The sequence below is a fragment of the Rhamphochromis longiceps genome, linkage group LG15 (assembly GCF_057381845.1).
Source record: "Rhamphochromis longiceps isolate RC_006_pf linkage group LG15, R_longiceps_female_GT1.1, whole genome shotgun sequence".
Lineage (NCBI taxonomy): Eukaryota > Metazoa > Chordata > Actinopteri > Cichliformes > Cichlidae > Rhamphochromis > Rhamphochromis longiceps.
Genome location: NC_140571.1, coordinates 36,627,733 through 36,647,278, shown reverse-complemented (window position 1 = coordinate 36,647,278; position 19,546 = coordinate 36,627,733). Strand labels below are relative to the sequence as shown.

Sequence of the window (19,546 nt, the reverse complement as noted above, 5' to 3'; positions counted from 1 at the left end):
TTTGCAGAGCCTGGAAGACTTGCTGTGGTAAATGGAACCATGAATTCTGCCGTCTACCAAAATATCATAAAGGAGAACTTCCAGCCATCTGTTCAACTATATGTTGTGAAATCAACATATATTTGAGAATTATTAGAATATCTGCTCTAAATGTATGAAGATATTATCATATGAGTATATAGTATAGTATCATAAAAGTATTATCAAATCTATTTCCTCAATCTTCTCATTAAAAATTCATTCGATTTTACAAAGCTTCATCTTACAGTTGAGTTTTATACACGTTTGAGAACTTTTGTTTGACAGTTACTATAATTGCCCTTTGGATTGAGGTGGAATGAGTTAATGAATGCTCCAACACACAATCACTGTTTTCTTTTTCTTTTACTAAGCCAATTCACAGTTATACTTTGTTCCTTGTGCTGTGCACATCTCTCCTTCTTAATCGCTTTGTCATTTTCTCCTCAGACCATCCATGTGGCCATTGTATGTGCAGGTTACAACGCAAGTCGAGATGTGGTGACGCTGGTTAAATCTGTCCTCTTCCACAGGTACAGCAAATCTTTTCTCCTTCTCTTAAAATAACAGACTTGGTGGAGTATAAATCTTTTTTTCTTTTTCTTTTTGTGTACTCATATATACACACTGATTAGTTTATAATAATGTTTTCCAACAAATTGATGTATTCTGATAGAGTAGACTAGATACCAAAGTAAGACCCGGGCCTTTTAGTTATCAGTGTTATCCAGTTCAGGCCTGTCAGGTGATCTCAGCAGTTTATTGGTGTGAAATCGGTCTAACGATTGATGTACGGTTTGCACAGTTTGTCCTAACCCTAACCCAATTCAGGCAATCGGACTGCAAGATTGAGTTCCATATGGGCTGTGGCACGACATCCATTGCAATGGAAGATCATTCTCCTTCTGTGGATTTCCAGAAGGTCTAAAATTCGAAGTTCTCTGGGGACTTTGAGTCCTTTGATCTCCAAATCAAAAAATCTGACCTAAGAGCGAGGTCAGAGTTACTTCAAATGCACATTAACCATAGTTAACTGACAAATATCTATAAACATTTCTGCTTGAGGAATGAAGCATGAACAAAATTAGTTTTAAATTCAAGTTCTGTTTTTATTGTATTGTACAAATGACAAGTTCAAAATGTTTTTACATTTCACCAGTCATGAAACCAGAGTTAGTTTTGTTCTCCTAAAGTAATGCAAGTCACTTTCCATCAGAAATGGCTGTGACTTCACCACTTGAGGGAATAGCCCCTGGTGAGTTTTTGAAACTTTGCTCTGTTAAGCTAAGCTAAGCTTAAGCCTTGGAATAAATATTGCACAATAGATATCAGTGGGTTTCCCAAGTGGGTGTGCTGCAGTCTTTCTGGTTGAAGTCTGCTTCTGACTGAATGCCTAATAGTGTCCATTTTTTTAACCTTCCACACTTTGCTGTGAATCTTTGTTGTTAATGTCCTTAGGGTCAATGTTAGAGTCTTCTCCACTTCGGAGAACGTCTCCCTAGAAAGTGGACATGTCTGCTAAGTCACTTTCATTTTCGGGAGCATCAGCAGTCAAGTGTTTTTCACTCTACAGTGGTCTCTGGATTATCATGAAACAAGTTTTCTCTGATCACTGTGTCATCGACGCCTAAGCAGTCTTCAGTTAAACTTGGCTGCACTATCTCACTATCAGCTCTATCAAAGTATGATTTAGGAACCTCATATATTGTGGTGAATTGGGTGGTTTCTTTGGGAAGCCTCTCATGAAGCCGGATGGTATCCTCCTCTGTCTCAGAAGGCTCAGTCTCATCATACTATTTAGCTGATAACCGCGTTATTGGCTTGTGCTTGAATTTTGTCGTAACAGGCTTCTCCCCAGTTGGTGTGATGAAGCCACACGGGAGTAAGAGAACTTGATGAACAGTTCGCCAAGAAGCTTCTTTGTTCTCAGGTTTTATGGTGTAAATTGGGAGATCTCTATCTTGTTTTACCGCAACATAAACATCTGACTCCCACTCAGCAAGTTTATATTTCCCTCTCAGGCAGACAGCATGCACTAAAACAGACAATCTGGTTTGACAACCACACATTAATTCATAAGATGAGAATCCTGTTACATCATTCTTTGTACAATTGTACGGATGGACCGACAGTTTCGAATAGCTATGCCACTGTGATTTGCCTTTGTTTTCCAATGTGCCAAACATGTTCAGCAAAGTCCTATTAAAACAGTCCACAGTGTTTCCACTGGTAGGGTGGTAGGGTGTGGTATGTATTTTGTGAACACCCATGATTTTGCAAAGTTCTTTGATGATGTGTGATTCAAAGTCAGGCCCTTGGTTACTGTGCAAATGTTCAAGAATCCCATAGCGGACAATGAAATTACCCCACAGACAATTGGCTGTTTGAGCTTTTTGGTTTGGTGTTGGGATTGCAATGGCTTACTTAATAAACTGGTCTGTAAGTACAAAAATGTCCTTAATATTACTCAGGCTCTTTTGGTCCTTTGAACATGATAGGCTCAAAGGAGCAGCGCTTTCAGGAAGGAACTTTCTCAGAACACAGTGTTAACAGGTTTTAATCTTTTCTCTCAAAATCTTTCCCTCAACATCTGCTTGGCCAGCAAAATCTTGTTCTCACCGAGGTTGAGAGTATGTACAATGCGTAAGCCTCCCATATCATCATGGAGACTCTGGAGGACTGCATCTCGAAACTGTTCCGGAAGAACAGTGTGTCAGGTTACAGAATCAACAACTTGATGTGTCCGGTACAGTATTTGATTGTGTAGCTCAAGAAGACTGAATTGTCTAATTAGCAAGGGGATATCAGGCAGTTGCTTTCTAAAGTTGGGTTAAACCTTGTTCCCAGTCTCAAGTTGAGCTATGGTTTCCCTCAAACATGGGTCAGCTTGTTGATTGGCTCTTAGCTGCTTTACTGGCATGTGGGGAATAACTAGTAAATCATCACACTGATCTTCATTTACAAACTCATCTGGTATAGCAGCTACAGACAAGGCTGAGTGTACTAGGGTGAACGCACACTCCACGTCTGTGTTTTCACTTGGATTACAGCCAAGGAGATGCTTCTCACAGATAGCTGGTACCACATCTGGGCCAACTGTGATTCCTTGACCAGACAGATCTGTTTCAGTGAACCACTGTTCACTGAATGTACGTTCCTGCTCTTTTTTGTGAAACAGTGTCATTGAGCAGTTTTCGATGTGGTCACATTGAAAGACCATCTGCATCAGAATTCAGCTTTCCAGCTCTGCACTGAAGCTAAAAGTTAAACATAGAAAGTGCTGCTAGCCAACGATAGCTCACTGCATATACACTCAACAAAAATATAAACGCAACACCTTTGTTACTGCTCCCATTCCCCATGGGATGGACGTAGAGACCTAAAATTCATCCCAGATACACAATATAACCATCCCTCCCAAACAGTGGTCACAAATCAGTCCAAATGTGTGGTAGTGGGCACATCTGCTATATTGAGATAATCCATCCCACCTCACAGGTGTGCCACATCAGGATGCTGATCTGACATCATGAGTAGTGCACAGGTGTACCTCAGACTGCCCACAACAAAAGGCCACCCTGGAATGTGCAGTTTTGTCTCACAGCAAAATGCCACAGATGCCACAAGCAATGAGGGAGCGTGCAATTGGCATGCTGACAGCAGGAATGTCAACCAGATCTGTCGCCCGTGCATTGAATCTTCATTTCTCAACCATAAGCCGTCTCCACAGGCGTTTCAGAGAATATGGCAGCACATCCAACCGGCCTCACAACCGCAGACCTCGTGTAACCACACCAGCCCAGGACCTCCACATCCAGCAGGTTCACCTCCAAGATCGTCTGAGACCAGCCACCCAGACAGCTGCTGGAACAATTGGTTTGCACAACCAAACAATTTCTGCACAAACTGTCAGAAACCATCTCAGGGACGCTCAACTGCATGCCCGTCGTCCTCATCGGGGTCTTGACCTGACTCCAGCTCATCGCCGTAACAGACTTGTGTGGGCAAATGCTCACATTCGATGGCGTCTGGCACGTTGGAGAGGTGTGCGCTTCACGGATGAATCATGGTTCACATTGTTCAGGGCAGATGGCAGCTGAGAATGTTCCAGTTCTTGCATGGCCAGCATACTCACCGGACATGTCACCCATTGAGCATGTTTGGGATGTGCTTGACCGGCGTATACGACAGCGTGTACCAGTTCCCACGAATATCCAACAACCTCGCACAGCCATTGAAGTGGAGTGGACCAACATTCCACAGGCCACAATTGACAATCTGATAGACTCCATGCGACGATGTGTTGCACTGCATGAGGCAAATGGTGGTCACACCAGATACTGACCGGTTCTGGGTCCCCAGACCCCCAATAGCGCAAAAAACTGCACATTCCAGGGTGGCCTTTTGTTGTGGGCAGTCTGAGGTACACCTGTGCACTACTCATGATGTCAGATCAGCATCCTGATGTGGCACACCTGTGAGGTGGGATGGATTATCTCAATATAGCAGATGTGCCCACTACCACACATTTGGACTGATTTGTGACCACTGTTTGGGAGGGATGGTTATATTGTGTATCTGGAATGAATTTTAGGTCTCTACGTCCATCCCATGGGGAATGGGAACAGTAACAAAGGTGTTGCGTTTATATTTTTGTTGAGTGTATTAAAGGACTACTGTCACTGAACTGGCTACCATAAAGGTAATCACAAAGTTTTTTCGTAACTGCCCACTTTCGGGCTAAAAACTCTAATTTGTGGGCATGGTAATGAGACTCACGCTTACACAAAACCCTGCTAGCATATGCTGTGACTCTTATCTGACCCTCCTGCTCCTGATACAAGGCAGTACCAAGTCCCATAGTGATAGGATCGGTATTGATTTAATTTCAATTCAATTTTATTTATACAGCGCCAAATCACCAACAACAGTCACCTCAAGATCCTTTGTATTTTAAGGTAGACCCTACAATAATACATACAGAGAAAAACCCAACAATCATATGACCCCCTATGAGCAAGGACTTTGGCGACAGTGGGAAGGAAAAACTCCCTTTTAACAGGAAGAAACCCCCAGCAGAACTAGGGAGGGATGGCCAGCCAGATTTTAAGTCGAGGACAGAGAACCACTGGGACTCACTCAGCGTGGAGAAGGTCTCCTCCAAATTCGGGAGCGCGTAAGCATCTTTCACTGTCTGCAAATTGAGTTTCCTGTAATCAACACAGAGACATATGTTCCCATTCTTTTTCCTCACCACCACTATGGGCGAAGAGAATGGTGACGTGGACTCCCTGATTACACCTGGCTGTTCTTGCAAATGCTTTTGGACAGCTTTACTGTGCTTAAATGGAATCTCATCAGACAGCTTACGCAGTGTTTTACCTGATCTCCCAAAGTCAAGTCATCTAGAACCACTAATGCAAGTGTGAGAACTTCAACCTCAGCACCCAAAAAGTCCTTGGGGAATACAACATTAATCTCAATGTAGCCTAGATAATGCATAGATTAGCCATTGGCTTCTTTAACCTCCAAAAGCTCAAGGATTGCTCTGATCTCATGTTGTGGCATGTTCTGATTGTAAAAAGACTCGGGAACTGTGGTAACCTGGGAGCCTGTATCCATTATGCAGCTATCACAATTGCCCTCCATTTGAACCTGTGCTGTAGTTTTTACCCCTATCAAACCTTTGGGTAATTTGAAATGACCTCGCTCAGCATGCAATGTTAATATCACACACTTCTTAGCGGTCACTTTAGACTTCTTATCAGTCATATGTGTTTGACCCGTTGCATTTCCCATCTGTCTCACGACAGGGAATGTCTTCAGTTTAATGAAGGTGTGTTCCTTTGCTGGCGTTCCCATAACTGCTGACAATTCTTAGTTCCTTCTTTTTTGCAGCTACCAAGGCATGAGTTGAATCTGACTCACACGTGGCCACAATGTGACCATCCTCTCCACAATGAAAACACTACCACAGTTTTGGCTTTAAAGTAGAGGTGCTGTGTAAGAGGGCCCTGGTTTGGTCTTTGCATGGTCAGGTTTTTTTAGTTTCATCTTTCTGTATCTGTTCTTTCTTAGAAGCTGTGGTTTTCATTTGTTCCATGAGGGAAATCAATTGGCTTTTCAGGTCAGCTTTTTCAGATTTTTTTTAACCTGCTGATGTCGCTTGATGCAGATTCAGCCTGTATTTCACTTGCTGAACATTCTGTCTATGGGAGACAACCTTCAGTTTTGTAGTACAGAGGTGCAGTTTTATTCAACTACTTTCTGTTTCTTGCCTATGTTCTGCAGTACGCAGCAGCCACAAAAGCTCAGCAAGTGATGGGGGTTCTTGATTCTTAAGTTCTATCTGCAGAACAGCAAGCAAGTCATGGTCTCAACAGCCACTGTAAAACTGTTTCAGGAAGTGTTTGTTGACCTGTTGTGGCTGTATACCTCCCCTATATACAATGCGGTCAATGCCACCTGCAAGCGATGCAAGTAAGCCATAATAATCTTGCTACGTGTTCATGAACCTCACCAACAGTTCCTCCCCATCCTCAGCTGTGCCAAATGCAGAGTCTAACAACTGCAGGTAGGTAGTTGGTGGCACGTTGGGTCCAAAATGTCTAACTACATCTGAAGCTGGAATAAGAAGGCTCTTGAGTTTTTATGAGTCTTCTCCAAGTCAGAAACAGAAGTGTCCATCATTAGATCAACATGACCGTTCTGCCTAATTGTGTTTTATATAAATGACTGGCTACATACTTGGTACGTCAAAGACAACTCATTGGGCTCCCCTTCACTAAAGAAGTGAAAACATGATGGATCCTCCTCCTGAGCAGACAGTTGCCTGAGCAGTCATCCTGTTGGATTGTTCTGACTGTGTAGGGAATCCTGGTGAATCAAAATGTGGAACAGCATCTAGGACACTGATCAACAGATCCACTCTGACCTTGTGACAAGATTTAAACAAAATTACTTAATTTTGGTATTTCTTCCCTCTATTGTCACCTTGTAATTCATTATTGAATATGCTATTAATTCCCTGTGAAACAAGCTTAAAGATGTGTGCCATTTCATTCTTTATATTTACTGTTCTGCCGCTTAATTTCTGCCGCTAGATGTTTTAGCAAATGAATTTTTTGCTACCAGTGAATCTCTTGCCTAAATGATGGAGAGCCTTGTAGAAGAGCCTGTCTGTGTGACTGATGCTGTCACTCCTGAGAGATGGCCTTTTTATGCTGCACTCTGTCACATAGTGGAGGTTCTTATCATTGTCTTCTGTTCAGCAGCAACTGTATATGTCCTGTCTCAATAATACAACCTCAGCAGAAAAATAATGTCATCAGTTTCAAAATGAGCCTATTTTGTCTTTGCTATTTTCTGACACGTAAGCTAAGATAAATTGACTGGTTGTTATATAAAGTGTGACAAGCACTCAAAGCGCTTTGTACAACATGCCTCATTCACCCACTCATAGAAGCACTTTTGTTTTTTACTACACATAAGTGCTTTCTGTCACACTCTGATGAATGCATGACCTCTACTTCCTGAGCTACATCCACCCTGCATTACAATGGTGTATGCTAATATTAAGACAAATACAAAAAGTTGAGGTCAGCGTGCAGGAAATCTCTATGACCTAGCAGCTCAGGCTTCAGACTGCTCGAAGCACTCAGTTTCAGAGAGTTTTTCCTACTCTTGGCTCTGTTCGATGTCAGTGAGAGCGAATATATTTCTGTGTGGTCATCTCAGTCACACATCTGTGACTGTGAGCCACTCTTGTGTTTTTTAAGGCTAAAGTGGCCTGTTCCAGACAGATAACCTCAAGGGCTGCACCAGGGAAAAAGTAAATACTGTTGCCATAGTAACCTGACGTTGTTACAGGTCTACAAAAAAAAGCTTTCTAAGCAAGAGGTTTGGCTGAACAATTTTTGAAAAATGAATGTGGACAATGTATGCCCATTCAACAGTTGTTACTTTTAACTATGACTACCATACCTTCCCTACATATCTATTTTCTAATTAGTTACCATTTCCAAAAGTGTTACAAGTAATGAGGTATGATCAAAAGATTCTGAGAACAGATCTATAAAATCAAAAGCCTTATCTGATATAAATATGGCCACTGTGACACTGAAGGTCAAGGAAGTTATAGAAGGCCAAAGGTGATGGCTGGTTGAGTCAGTGAGTGAGCATTGTCTTGGTGCAGGTTTGAGCCTGCACAAGATGGGACTCTTTTACGCACCACGGTTCTGATGTTTCGGCTAAATTTTCTCTGTCATTGTTGAATATCTTAAAAGAGCACGATGAGGGTCTTGATCTTACTTTGGAAACTGTAGTCTCTTGCACTGAAAACTGCTCTACCACACTTGAGCTCTCATCTTCAGTGAGGGTCTCTCACAGAAAAGTTGGGGCGGTTTAAAAGAGAAGTGGATGTAAATTTAAACTTCTAAAAATGTACAGTAGACTGGCACACCACACAGCAGAAGCAGTCAGTCGAGTATATTACAGTTTTTTCTGAATGCTTAAACCCTAACTGTGATTCCTGTAGCACAATCTCTAAAACTATTCAGACTTATAGCAAAACCACTCACTGAGTTTGCAAAACTAAAAGCACAAAAACTGCTTTGCACTCAGTTTGCAATTTTGTAACACACACTTTGCAAAACTGTAGGCACAATTCACTGCACAACACTCAATTACCAAATTTCCAACACACTGCTAGCAAAAGTATACACATGTATGGCTATCATTAACACTAATTTGCCAACTGTCTGGCACACTTTCACATGTGAAAACCTTTTTAGATAATTCGTTCACTTTGCAATCAGCCTAAGCACTATAATACAGGTAAGCTGTGTGTGCGGAGTACAATGGAGGGAGCAGAAAGAGTGAGAAGTAGAGGAGGCCGAGGAAGAGGACGTGGAGGTGAAGAAGTAGGATGAAGAGGACGACAAGGACAAGGAGGAGCAAGAGGAAGACGAGGAGGGAGGAGAGGAAGATGAGGAGGGGTGAGAGGAAGGGTAGGAAGAGTAAGAAATAGAATTGCTGATGACATCAGAGCTACAATAGTGGACCATGTAATCAACCGTGGAATGACCCTGAGGGTAGCTGGCCAACGGGTCCAGCCTAACTCGAGCCGCTACACTGTAGCAAGTACCATAAGGACATCTTGAAATGAGAATCGGTCAGTACAGTCACTTCGCACAAAGATTTGTAGCACTGCCATATGCCAATGAGAAACACACCAATACCATTGATGTAAAAATACTGAAATTGTTACTTTACAGAATTGCTAGATGACCAGATGCTGGGGGCAGAGGAAGCATGTTCACTGCAGACCAAGTAACCCAGATTGCAAATAATCCTATACTTGGAAATAAACACTTGTGTTTGTTTTGATGTGTTTGAATAAACACCAGTACTTGAAGTTTGGATCCCTCTATGCTTATGGATCTATGACAGAAGTATGAGCTCAAACTGACATAGCCTACCTTGTGCACAGAGAAAGCAAAAGCCAGATGTGTTTTGTATTCATACCATCAGTGTGCAGTTGGCGCATTGTGTGCTTAGTAGATGATGGCTTGTGTGTACTGTTTGATACGGAAACACTATTTTTACGAAGGTGTGAAGAGTTAATCTAGCTGTGTTTGCTTTTGCAAGAGAACTACAATGTTTTGATGATTGGGTGACAGGTTTTCTTATTTGTGTGAAGAGTTTTGCAAAATTAGCCAATAGTTACAATAAATGTGCTTAAGCAATCAGAAAAAACTGTAAATAAACAGATATATTAGATATGTTGAAGCACAGTCGTATAGGATATTGTGAGGCTGACAGCCAATGGTCTGACTGTTTGGGCACTGAGAGGGGAAAAGGTGCCCCAGTTGCACACACACCATCTGTTGTAGTTTAGGATAATCCTTCACTCTGAGCAGATATGAGCACAGTGGATCTTAGTGTCTTTCACCAAATCCACAAGAAAACGCCGTTGCATCATGAGGATGAAATTGTCATGGGTCACTACAGCCTAATAGTTTTTATAATCAGATGTACGTGACACTTTATTTTTAGCACAATTCTAATCGTCCCATCAAAACCTTGTTGCTGTTTATCCAAAGGATGTGAAGGTCTTTTCAATGTGCACTGCTGTGTTGACAGCTTTTCTGATTTTCTGGGTTCTGATACATTCTGACAGCTCCCAGCCTTCAGTGCTTATTGAGCCAGTGCAGCTGACACATTGATACACAAAGTCAATCAGCATAAGACACCCCCGGGTGCTCACATCCTCAGCTTAGTGTCACTTTCCTGTGACCTGATTCGGAAGTCCTGAACACCTATTTTATACCCCCATCCCTCACACCTCTTCCCTGAGCTGAAATGAGATGTAAGATTATCATCTCTCCATCAGTGTGCCATGTCTGTCTCTTGCAGCCTTAGGGTATAACACATGCATTTATTAATGCTGAAGCTGAAACAACTGGACTTGTTTTCTTGTTTTGGAGTTCTCAAGCATATCACATAGTCTTATTGACCAGGAAAAGTACAGTTTATATTTATGTGCTAAACAAGAAAAGATTGGGTTCTAAGACAACAGGAAAGATGAGTGCATTTTGAAATGGATGTGAAAACAGTTTCCATTCCTGTACCTGTACGTCTTGTGCCTTATTAAACTCAATCTCTCACAAACTTTGCTAAAATGGTTATTCTCCTAGCGGACAGCTCATGTAAATAAACGCAATGAAAAAATGTGGCTGCTCATTTAATATGCCATCTGTGTGTTAGACATCATGATGTGTGATGAACATTTTTCAGAGAATATGAGAAACACATATGTGGATTATGGGCACATTGGTGACGTTTTGCAGAATTTATTTCAAGTTTCTTGTAAAAATGGACAGTTTGTCCTTTCCAAACTCCCACTGTGCATGTACTGAATGTTTTGTGATATGATGCAGGAAGTAAAAGTAAAAGCCGTGAATTCATTGGAGCTTGGTATTTGTGTGTGTCTACAGGCGGAATCCCCTTCATTTCCATTTCATCACAGACTCCATTGCTCAGCAGATCCTGTCCTCCTTGTTTCATACATGGATGGTTCCTGCCGTCAGGGTGGACTTCTATGACGCAGATGAGCTGAAGGTGGGGAACACAGACTCCATCACCCTGCTTTACTGATTGGGCTGCTTAATGATCTCATGGCTACTGCTTTATTTAATGCGAAACATTATGAGCTATTTCTATTTAACAGTAAATGATCCCAACCCTTATTTCCTCTTGTGTTTCAGTCCGAAGTCTCATGGATTCCTAACAAACATTACTCTGGGATTTATGGGCTAATGAAACTGGTACTGACAAAGACCCTGCCATCAGATCTACAGAGAGTCATCGTTCTAGACACAGACATCACCTTTGCCACTGACATTGCTGAACTCTGGGCCGTCTTCCACAAGTTCAAAGGTAATGCAACTCCTTTTCTCTCAGATGGCCCCGCCCCTCCCTGTTTGGTGTTTCTCTGTATTATTGTAGAGTCTTTGAACTCTGAACTTAAAAATGCAAAGCTGAGATAATTTGGACATGCAGAGGAGTGAGAGTGGATATATACTGAACAACAGATGGTTAACATGGACTGAAAGCATGAGGAAAAGAGAAAGACCTCAGAGGAGGTTAATGTATGCAGAGGCTGGAGGATACAGGGACATGGTGAGATGAAGACAGATGATCCAGCATAGCAAGCTCAAAAGGAAGCAGCTAAAAGAAGGAGAAAAGAATAATGATAAAGAAAATAAAGTGCCACAAGGTGACTGCTTTTGGGATTTGGTAAGAATAAATAAAACTTAGTTGAACTAAACATACAACATTCCTCTGTTCCCACTTTTATGAAATGTAAAAAGCTTAGTTTTGTTATAGAAACTGTTGTCCAGACACGTTGCTATTATTGTTTCTACTGAAAATGTCAAGCATCCTCATATCAGTGAGAGTAACAGAAAAACCTCTCTGTGTGATGCACTTCAATAGCATCGCAAACTAAAACCTCCAAAATGTTCTTATTCTTTAATCAACACTTCTCCAGTTCTACCTTCATAAAAGATGTGATATACTGGATTAGTTTCACTGACGTGCACCTATAATTTGTTCTGTGAAGTATGTGCACTGGCCTGTTCTGTTCTTCTTATTCTAAATGTGGGAATTCTTCTTTGTTTGGATACCTAACCTGCTTCAGTATATTGAGGATACTACAGAGCTCTACATGCTGAGCATGTTTGTCCAGTCTAATGTAACTGCTGGGAGAATGGGCCTTCTGGAGGCATGCAGCCGCGAGCTCTTCAACAAGCGACCCTCCTCCCAGCTTCCATTCATAAGCGAAAGCCAGGATCACGGGGCAATATTTCACCATCATATGATCACAGTTTGATTGCGTTAGTGTAATAACATCATGGCAGGAGATGCAATTTATATTTAATTTACACATTAAGTCTCTGGCAAGCAAATTGACGGGACACAGATCAGACCACAGAGACCCGTGTCTGAATTTCTGCCCCTGCCCTTCTACACAAGACGGGGCTACGGTGAAATTTTCCCTCTGAACGGTTCCTGATGCAAATCCAGAATGAGTGAACTTCTCACTTAAGACAGCCTGTGGAAAGAGAGAATCTGAGCATAACACAGAATGAGTGGCCCCGGAATCTGCAAGAAATTCCACTTCCTGACCACAAACTAACGAGGAGTGATTTATAAGGTGCACTATCTGAATGTACATATGTACCAGCCGGCAACGCAGAAACATTACAAGTTACAAGTAACGTGTTATTGTAATCTGATTACCTTTTTCAGGTAATGAGTAAAGTAAGGGATTACTATTAACCCCTTACTTCACTCATTACTTGAAAAAAGTAATTAGATGACTGTTACTTTCTCATAAGCACGCTGCGTTACTGCGTCACCAAACCATGATTTTGTAAAGCGTAAAAAAGTAACTACATTACTTTGAGTTTGATTCTGTAAAAAGGGACAGAAACATTAATAATGTGTACTTTATTGATCCCTGTGGGGAAATTACTTTCTGCATTTGATCCATTCACTCAGTGAAGCAGTGGGCAGCCACTAAGCAGGCGCAGGGGAGCAGCGTGTAGGGACGGTACCTTGCTCAGGGGTACCTCAGGGTAGCCGTTCAGTGGATTCAAACCCCCGACCTTCCGATCATGGGGCGACCACTCTACCTACTGAGCTATCCCTGCCCCCTTAGCGTCTGCTGTGAACTGTGCGTGGGAAGAAAATCTGAGCAAACACCGAGCACACTGCCACAGGAATGTGAAATTCACAGAGAAACCCCCAGATCCCCCCACTGACATGACTGCTACAGTACCGGGCAAACCTCCACCCGCCCCACTCCTGCTAAACAGGTGAAAATAGATTTAAGAGCAACAGGACTCAGTGCAGCTGAATCTTTGATTTTATTTAATCTTTGCTGTGTTTTAATTGCATCTATTTGAAAGAGTGAGTGTAAACACAAAAAATTATTTTATTTTATATTTTTGAAATATGCAGAAAACAGGTTTAAATGTTAAACAAATTTCTTCAAGTCAAAGACAGCTACATATAATTTTTGCTTAATGCAATGTGCATAAAATGTAAACATTAAAACTCGTAAAACAAATTTTAAAAAGAGACTTTTTTCATTTGATTAATTTTATATGATGGATTATGCAGAAAAAATAGAATTGGGTTGAAAGGTCTATTGTTTTATTACGTATTCAGGTTGTGTATCATATTTTTAACAAGTAACTGAGTACTAACGCAACTAATTACTTCTGAATATAAGTAATCAGTAAAGTAATGGGATTTCTTTCTTGGAGAAGTAATCAGTAATTAGTAACTAATTACTATCTTCTAGTAAGTTGACCAACACTGCTAATAAGTTCATTAAAAATAATATGTTGAAAAATGTTACAGGAACCTAAGCTATTTGAGTTAGTAGTGTGTGTGAATGGGTGGATGTCTGGCTGTGTAAAGCGCTTTGGGGTCCTTAGGGACTAGTAAAGCGCTATACAATACAGGCCATTTACCATTTTAGTAGGAGTGTTTTTAAAAAATAAGTTTACATTAATTTATTTTAGTTTGAGTGTTTGGGTTTACAGCTAGATTACACCTCTTAGGGTGAGTAATTGGGCCAAAGAGCTGCGCCCTGTCTCTGTCACTACCACTCACACTCCTGCTTAGTTCAGTGTCAATAAAAGTGATTTGATTTGATTTGATTTGCTGTAGGAACATTCGGACAGTGCTGTTTTTGATGTATTTCATGATGCAGTCTAACACTGAATAACTGTTCCCTGTGGGGGTTTTTTTCACTTGGAACTCAACTAATTTCATACAAATATTGTGGCCATCCAGTTTGATTAACCTTTATAAACTATAGCTTTTTGTATTTGAGCTCTAATTATCCTGCTCAGGCAGATCTGCGTTCTTTGTTTCGTAGCCTTTGTAAAGGAGCACCCTGCTCTCTGCTGCCTGCTGCAATAAGCTCTCATTAATCTTCCTTATAGCCTTCATTAAACCTGCCACCACTGCACCCATGCTCTTCTCTCCAGGCTCCCACTGCCTCTTTCCTCAACCTTTATCTCTGCCCAGCTTCCTTCAGTAATCTCTCACCTTAAAGCCCGCATACTCCCCTCCTCCTCTCTTCTCTTAATCTCCCAGTTATATTTAATTCCACCCACTTGCTGTCTTTATACTTTTTGTTCAGTGACTCAAAAGCTTTAAATGTATGAGTGAATTCAATTCTTGCTTCTTTTTATTGCAGCGTGGTTCCATTTATGAGGCAGCAATTAAAGTTTTTGACACTTTGTTGTGAATTTAACATAAAAGCTGGTTTTATGATATGATTAGGTTTCTATTGGATCTGGATGTTATGATATTTGACCCTAAAGTGTCTGCTACTCAGTGGCATGTCTAGAAAATTTTTGTTGGGGGGGGCCAGGTAGGGGCACAGATTTGGAGAAGGGTGGCAGATTTAATTGGCAGATAATGTTTAAAAAAAAAAATTCTACCAACCCTTAACCATAATTCAATAATCCTATAAACCTAATAACCAAATGCACTTTTAACTCTTATTAGAATGAGATTTTAACCACTACGGTGCAAAGTTTTTAGATACTGCGTTGATAAAGTACAAGAGATACAATCAGTGCTTTGTCAGTGTTTACTCAGCATTCAAGGACATCAATATTTGCATAGTGTTTTTACTGACATATAGTGCACATATGTTTTGGGCAAAAACATTTTTGAAAATTAAAATACGAACATTTGTAACAAACAATTGACAAATTAGCCAATGCCAATGCAAAACTTTATCTGCCTGTTAAAAAAAGAAGATAATCTTCTCACAAACTGGTGTTTGATTTTGAAACAGGAAAAAAGTGGGGAAACAACTGAAAAGACTAACATTTGAATAAAACCTGAAAGCAAGTAAATACTTTCTATGCTGCCTTATGGTAAACTTTGGTAATATTGATCAAGAACAACACTGGCTGATGATAAAATACAGTCAGCTGGCATGGTGACACTGCCAGTATTAACCTGCAGGGCTGGACTGGGACAAAAAAATTGGGCATTTTTACTACAGACTGACCCACCAGGTAGTAAAGCCATAAAGCCTTTGACTGAAAACAAACCCTGTTGTGACAGTGATGTACAGTCTTGTTGGTATATGTATGATTTCTATACATTTTACGTCAGATAAAAACTTTGGTTGTAAGATTTAGATAATTATTTAATAAAAACTAGGTATTTTAAATGAGAATAAGAAAGAAAAGTATTTCTTTGTGCCCACCTTTCCCTGTTAATGCCCTACCTGGCCCCCTGGCAAAACTTTGCTAGACCCGCCCCTGCACAGTTACCAGCTGTCAGCTACATAAAAAAGGATCCTGGGGTTATTTGTCTCTCGGAAACAGTTCATAACTTCCCTTCAACTCATTCCTGTCACCTAAAAGGTAAACCTGTTTCTCCATCACCTGTTCAGCTCTGATGATTCAGTAAGGACATCTCCTGGTTTCATCTTCATGTTTCCCTCTCACCACATATCTAAACAGACATCATGACCAGCAGCTTTACAGCTGTGGCTCCAGCAAACATCAGCTGATACTAGAAATTAATATTAAATACATTCTAACAACAGCTGATCAAGCTTAAACGTGCTGCTGTTGTTTAGCGCGACATCCGCTGGTTTCCTCTTTCTGGCGCAAAGTGGGCGATAAACAAGAGAGAAAAGCCGATCAGCTGATCATTGATCAGTTTCATGATTGAAGTAGCAACAGGAGAGGGAGGGGGAGAGAATGAGAGAAGAAGAGGCAGCTGTGCAGCATAAAGACAGAATAAATCCAGCTTTGTGTCTTTTTTCCATTCTAGCTAAAGTCCGGGACAAACTGCGTCTCTTCTCAGCTCAATACGAAACGCGTAATATTTTCTCTGAATGAGGGACCATTCCATTTTTTTAAGGAGCCGTTGGCAACTCTACTAACCTTATGAATAAAATAAAGTTCACTATCAGTAACATCATAGCACCCACCCAGCTGTATAAAAACTCCGTCAAACTGGCTAGAACGCAGTATGAGTTATTGCAACTGACAGTAAAAAGTCAGCAACATGAAAATAAACTCCACCTAAACTTGGTTTATATCTGACCCAGATAGACTGCAGGTCATAACTTCTTACCTGAAGTTCAGTTCACCTGACACTCGGACTGGTGGCTGCTTCGGGTCTCTCCTCCTGCCTCCCCTTCCCTCATCCACCTGTTGCCTCTGTGGAAGCCCCGCCATAGCCACCACCAAACAACGGAGTTATTTCTACACATCGACCTGCATCTGGCCAATCCACCACCTCTCATTGTTCATGCCATTACAAAAAAAATAAAAAATAAGTCACTGGGGATATGCCCGGTATGCCCGATGGCCAGTCCAGCTATGTTAACCTGCAACCAAATCTGCAGCTCCATACAGCAATGTTACGACTTAGATTATATCTTATAACTCATAACTCTTATGTTAGCTGCCCTCAGTAGCATACTGTCTGAAATATTCCACAGCTGCAATAATTCTTTAAGTGTTATTTTTTCCTTGGTATTCTAATTTCGCCGAAGTTTACTAAACTCAACAAACTTAATATTACTTACCGGGACATTTATTCTGTCCTCATTTTCTTTCACCGAAAAATTGTTTCCTGCAGTGCCATCTTTCGCGCTTGGCTCTCCTACCTTTGCTAACGTGATGCGCATAGCGCAGAAGCGATGCTGCATTCACTTACACTCGGATATCTGAGCGTCACCGTGAAAACATAATCGGACATTTGATATTTGATTGAATTTTATTGTTTGGCCTTTGGGGTGGCACCTGGGGTGGCCAGTCTGGTTTGGGGGGTGGCCTGTGCCCCCCCAGGCCACCCCGCTGGACACGCCATTGCTGCTACTGATGCGTCCAGCTTCCAGCTTGGTGACCTTTCTTGCAGAGAGACAATTGATAGGAGAGAACTCCACACAGAAAAATGGTAAATGGCCTGTATTTATATAGCGCTTTACTAGTCTCTAAGAACCCCAAAGCGCTTTACATATCCAGTCATCCACCCATTCACACACACATTCACACACTGGTGATGGCAAGCTACATTGTAGCCACAGCCACCCTGGGGCGCACTGACAGAGGCGAGGCTGCCGGACACTGGCGCCACCGGGCCCTCTGACCACCACCAGTAGGCAAGGGGTGAAGTGTCTTGCCCATGGACACAACGACTGAAAAGCCCCGGCCAGATAGTGAATTCAAACCCAAGACCTTCTTGCTCTGAGGCAACAGTTTTTCACTCCACTATTAAGCTCATGTTATGTCATTCATGCAGTTTTAATCTACTGTTACTGCTATTGAAACACTTTCTCAAATGATGCAATCAACCCGCTCTAGAAACGAGCAGATTGTTTCTATAAATTCTCTTATCTAAACAATCTACATACGTCCTTTCAAAGTCTTGCTGAACTCGGAGTGCGGAGTAGAGAGACATTGGACCCAAATGCAGACGCTTTGGACGGACTTAAACCAAAAGTGAGCCTTTATTAGCAGCGGAACAGGACACAAATGCAACATGAAAAGAGACAACGAATAAACTACAAAGCCTAAACTGGGAAGAAACTAAAACATAGGCTCATAGCAAAATAACCGGCATGAAATGGGGAAAGTAGAACCCTCAGGGGAGATACACAGTCCATCCAGCAGCAAACCTTAAATACACAGAGGGGTAACGAGAGGATGGGAAACAGGTGGGAACACAGCTGGAGCTAATCTAACAAAATGAGACAGAAAACATGAGACATTCACAAAGATGCAGACTTGAGGCTGAGACATGGAGACACGACTGACTAGGGAGACACAGGAAATGCAGAACATAGAGACAAGGGTGTCTCGACATGAAACAAGGAACACCGACTATACGCAGGCTAGATAAAAGTTGAGGAAGAACTAAGATCACTATGAACCTAAGAAATAAAGATAACCAAAACCATGAATAACAATAATCAAAGAATATTATATTATATAAATCAAAAAACACAAACACTGGGTCACCAGATCCAGGACTGTGGCATACAGTTATTCCTCCCAATATAATCATGATGTTTTGTCCTCATCCCTTATGAAATGCCTTTATTTTTTTCCTCAAAATACTACAAATCAGTAATTACTAATGACATTGCAGCCACTGTGCAGCAGGTTAGAGTTGAATGAATTGCAGGTTGTGGAGATAAAAAGGTGCTTGTTTGAGACAAAAAAAACAAACAAAAAACAAGTGAGAACAGTCATGATATGTATGTGTGTGGCAGGCCAGCAAGTTCTAGGTCTGGTAGAGAACCAGAGTGACTGGTATCTGGGGAACCTGTGGAAGAACCATCGACCCTGGCCAGCACTGGGCAGAGGCTTTAACACTGGTGAGTACCTTATAACCTGCTTTTAGCATGTTAGCTGTGTAAAGCAAAGTCTAGATGACTGAATTTAAGAAAGGAAACAAAATGAGAAAATGTGAATGAGAAACAACACTTCTGGCACTGCGTCTAGCTGGTCTTAAGGAAGAGCTGGCCTTCCTTAAGACCAGCTAGACGCCAATCACTCTGTTTCTTAAGCTACCATCTTTGTTTGTACCTTTTTTGTGTGTGTGTGTGTGTGTGTGTGTGTGTGTGTGTGTGTGTGTGTGTGTGTTTGAGCGTGTGTGTGTCCACTTTACAGGGGTTATTTTGCTCCTCCTGGATCGTCTGCGAAAGCTCAGATGGGAGCAGATGTGGAGACTGACTGCAGAAAGGGAACTAATGAGCATGCTGTCCACTTCCTTGGCAGACCAGGTAAGACACACACACACACACACACACACACACACACACACACACACACACACACACACACACACTGTCATAGCTCACATCACAATTGTGTCATTTAAATTGTGAAAACAGCTGTATTTGAAAGTAGTATTTTCGGACTTACATAATTAAATAAACCTGTTGTGCTTTCATATACTGACA

The 19,546-nt window shown here is 41.5% G+C and overlaps 1 protein-coding gene across 2 annotated transcripts in view; it reads left to right on the top strand.

Annotated features, from left to right (window-relative positions):
* Positions 1 to 19,546, top strand: part of large1 (LARGE xylosyl- and glucuronyltransferase 1) — a 72,013-nt gene that overhangs the window by 26,793 nt on the left and 25,674 nt on the right. For both annotated transcript variants that reach the window (XM_085381430.1, XM_085381429.1), the window contains exons 4-8: positions 469 to 551; positions 11,016 to 11,139; positions 11,286 to 11,457; positions 18,854 to 18,958; positions 19,254 to 19,366. In XM_085381430.1, coding sequence (XP_085237556.1) covers positions 469 to 551; positions 11,016 to 11,139; positions 11,286 to 11,457; positions 18,854 to 18,958; positions 19,254 to 19,366 — 597 coding nt within the window. The remainder of the gene's footprint in view (positions 1 to 468; positions 552 to 11,015; positions 11,140 to 11,285; positions 11,458 to 18,853; positions 18,959 to 19,253; positions 19,367 to 19,546) is intronic.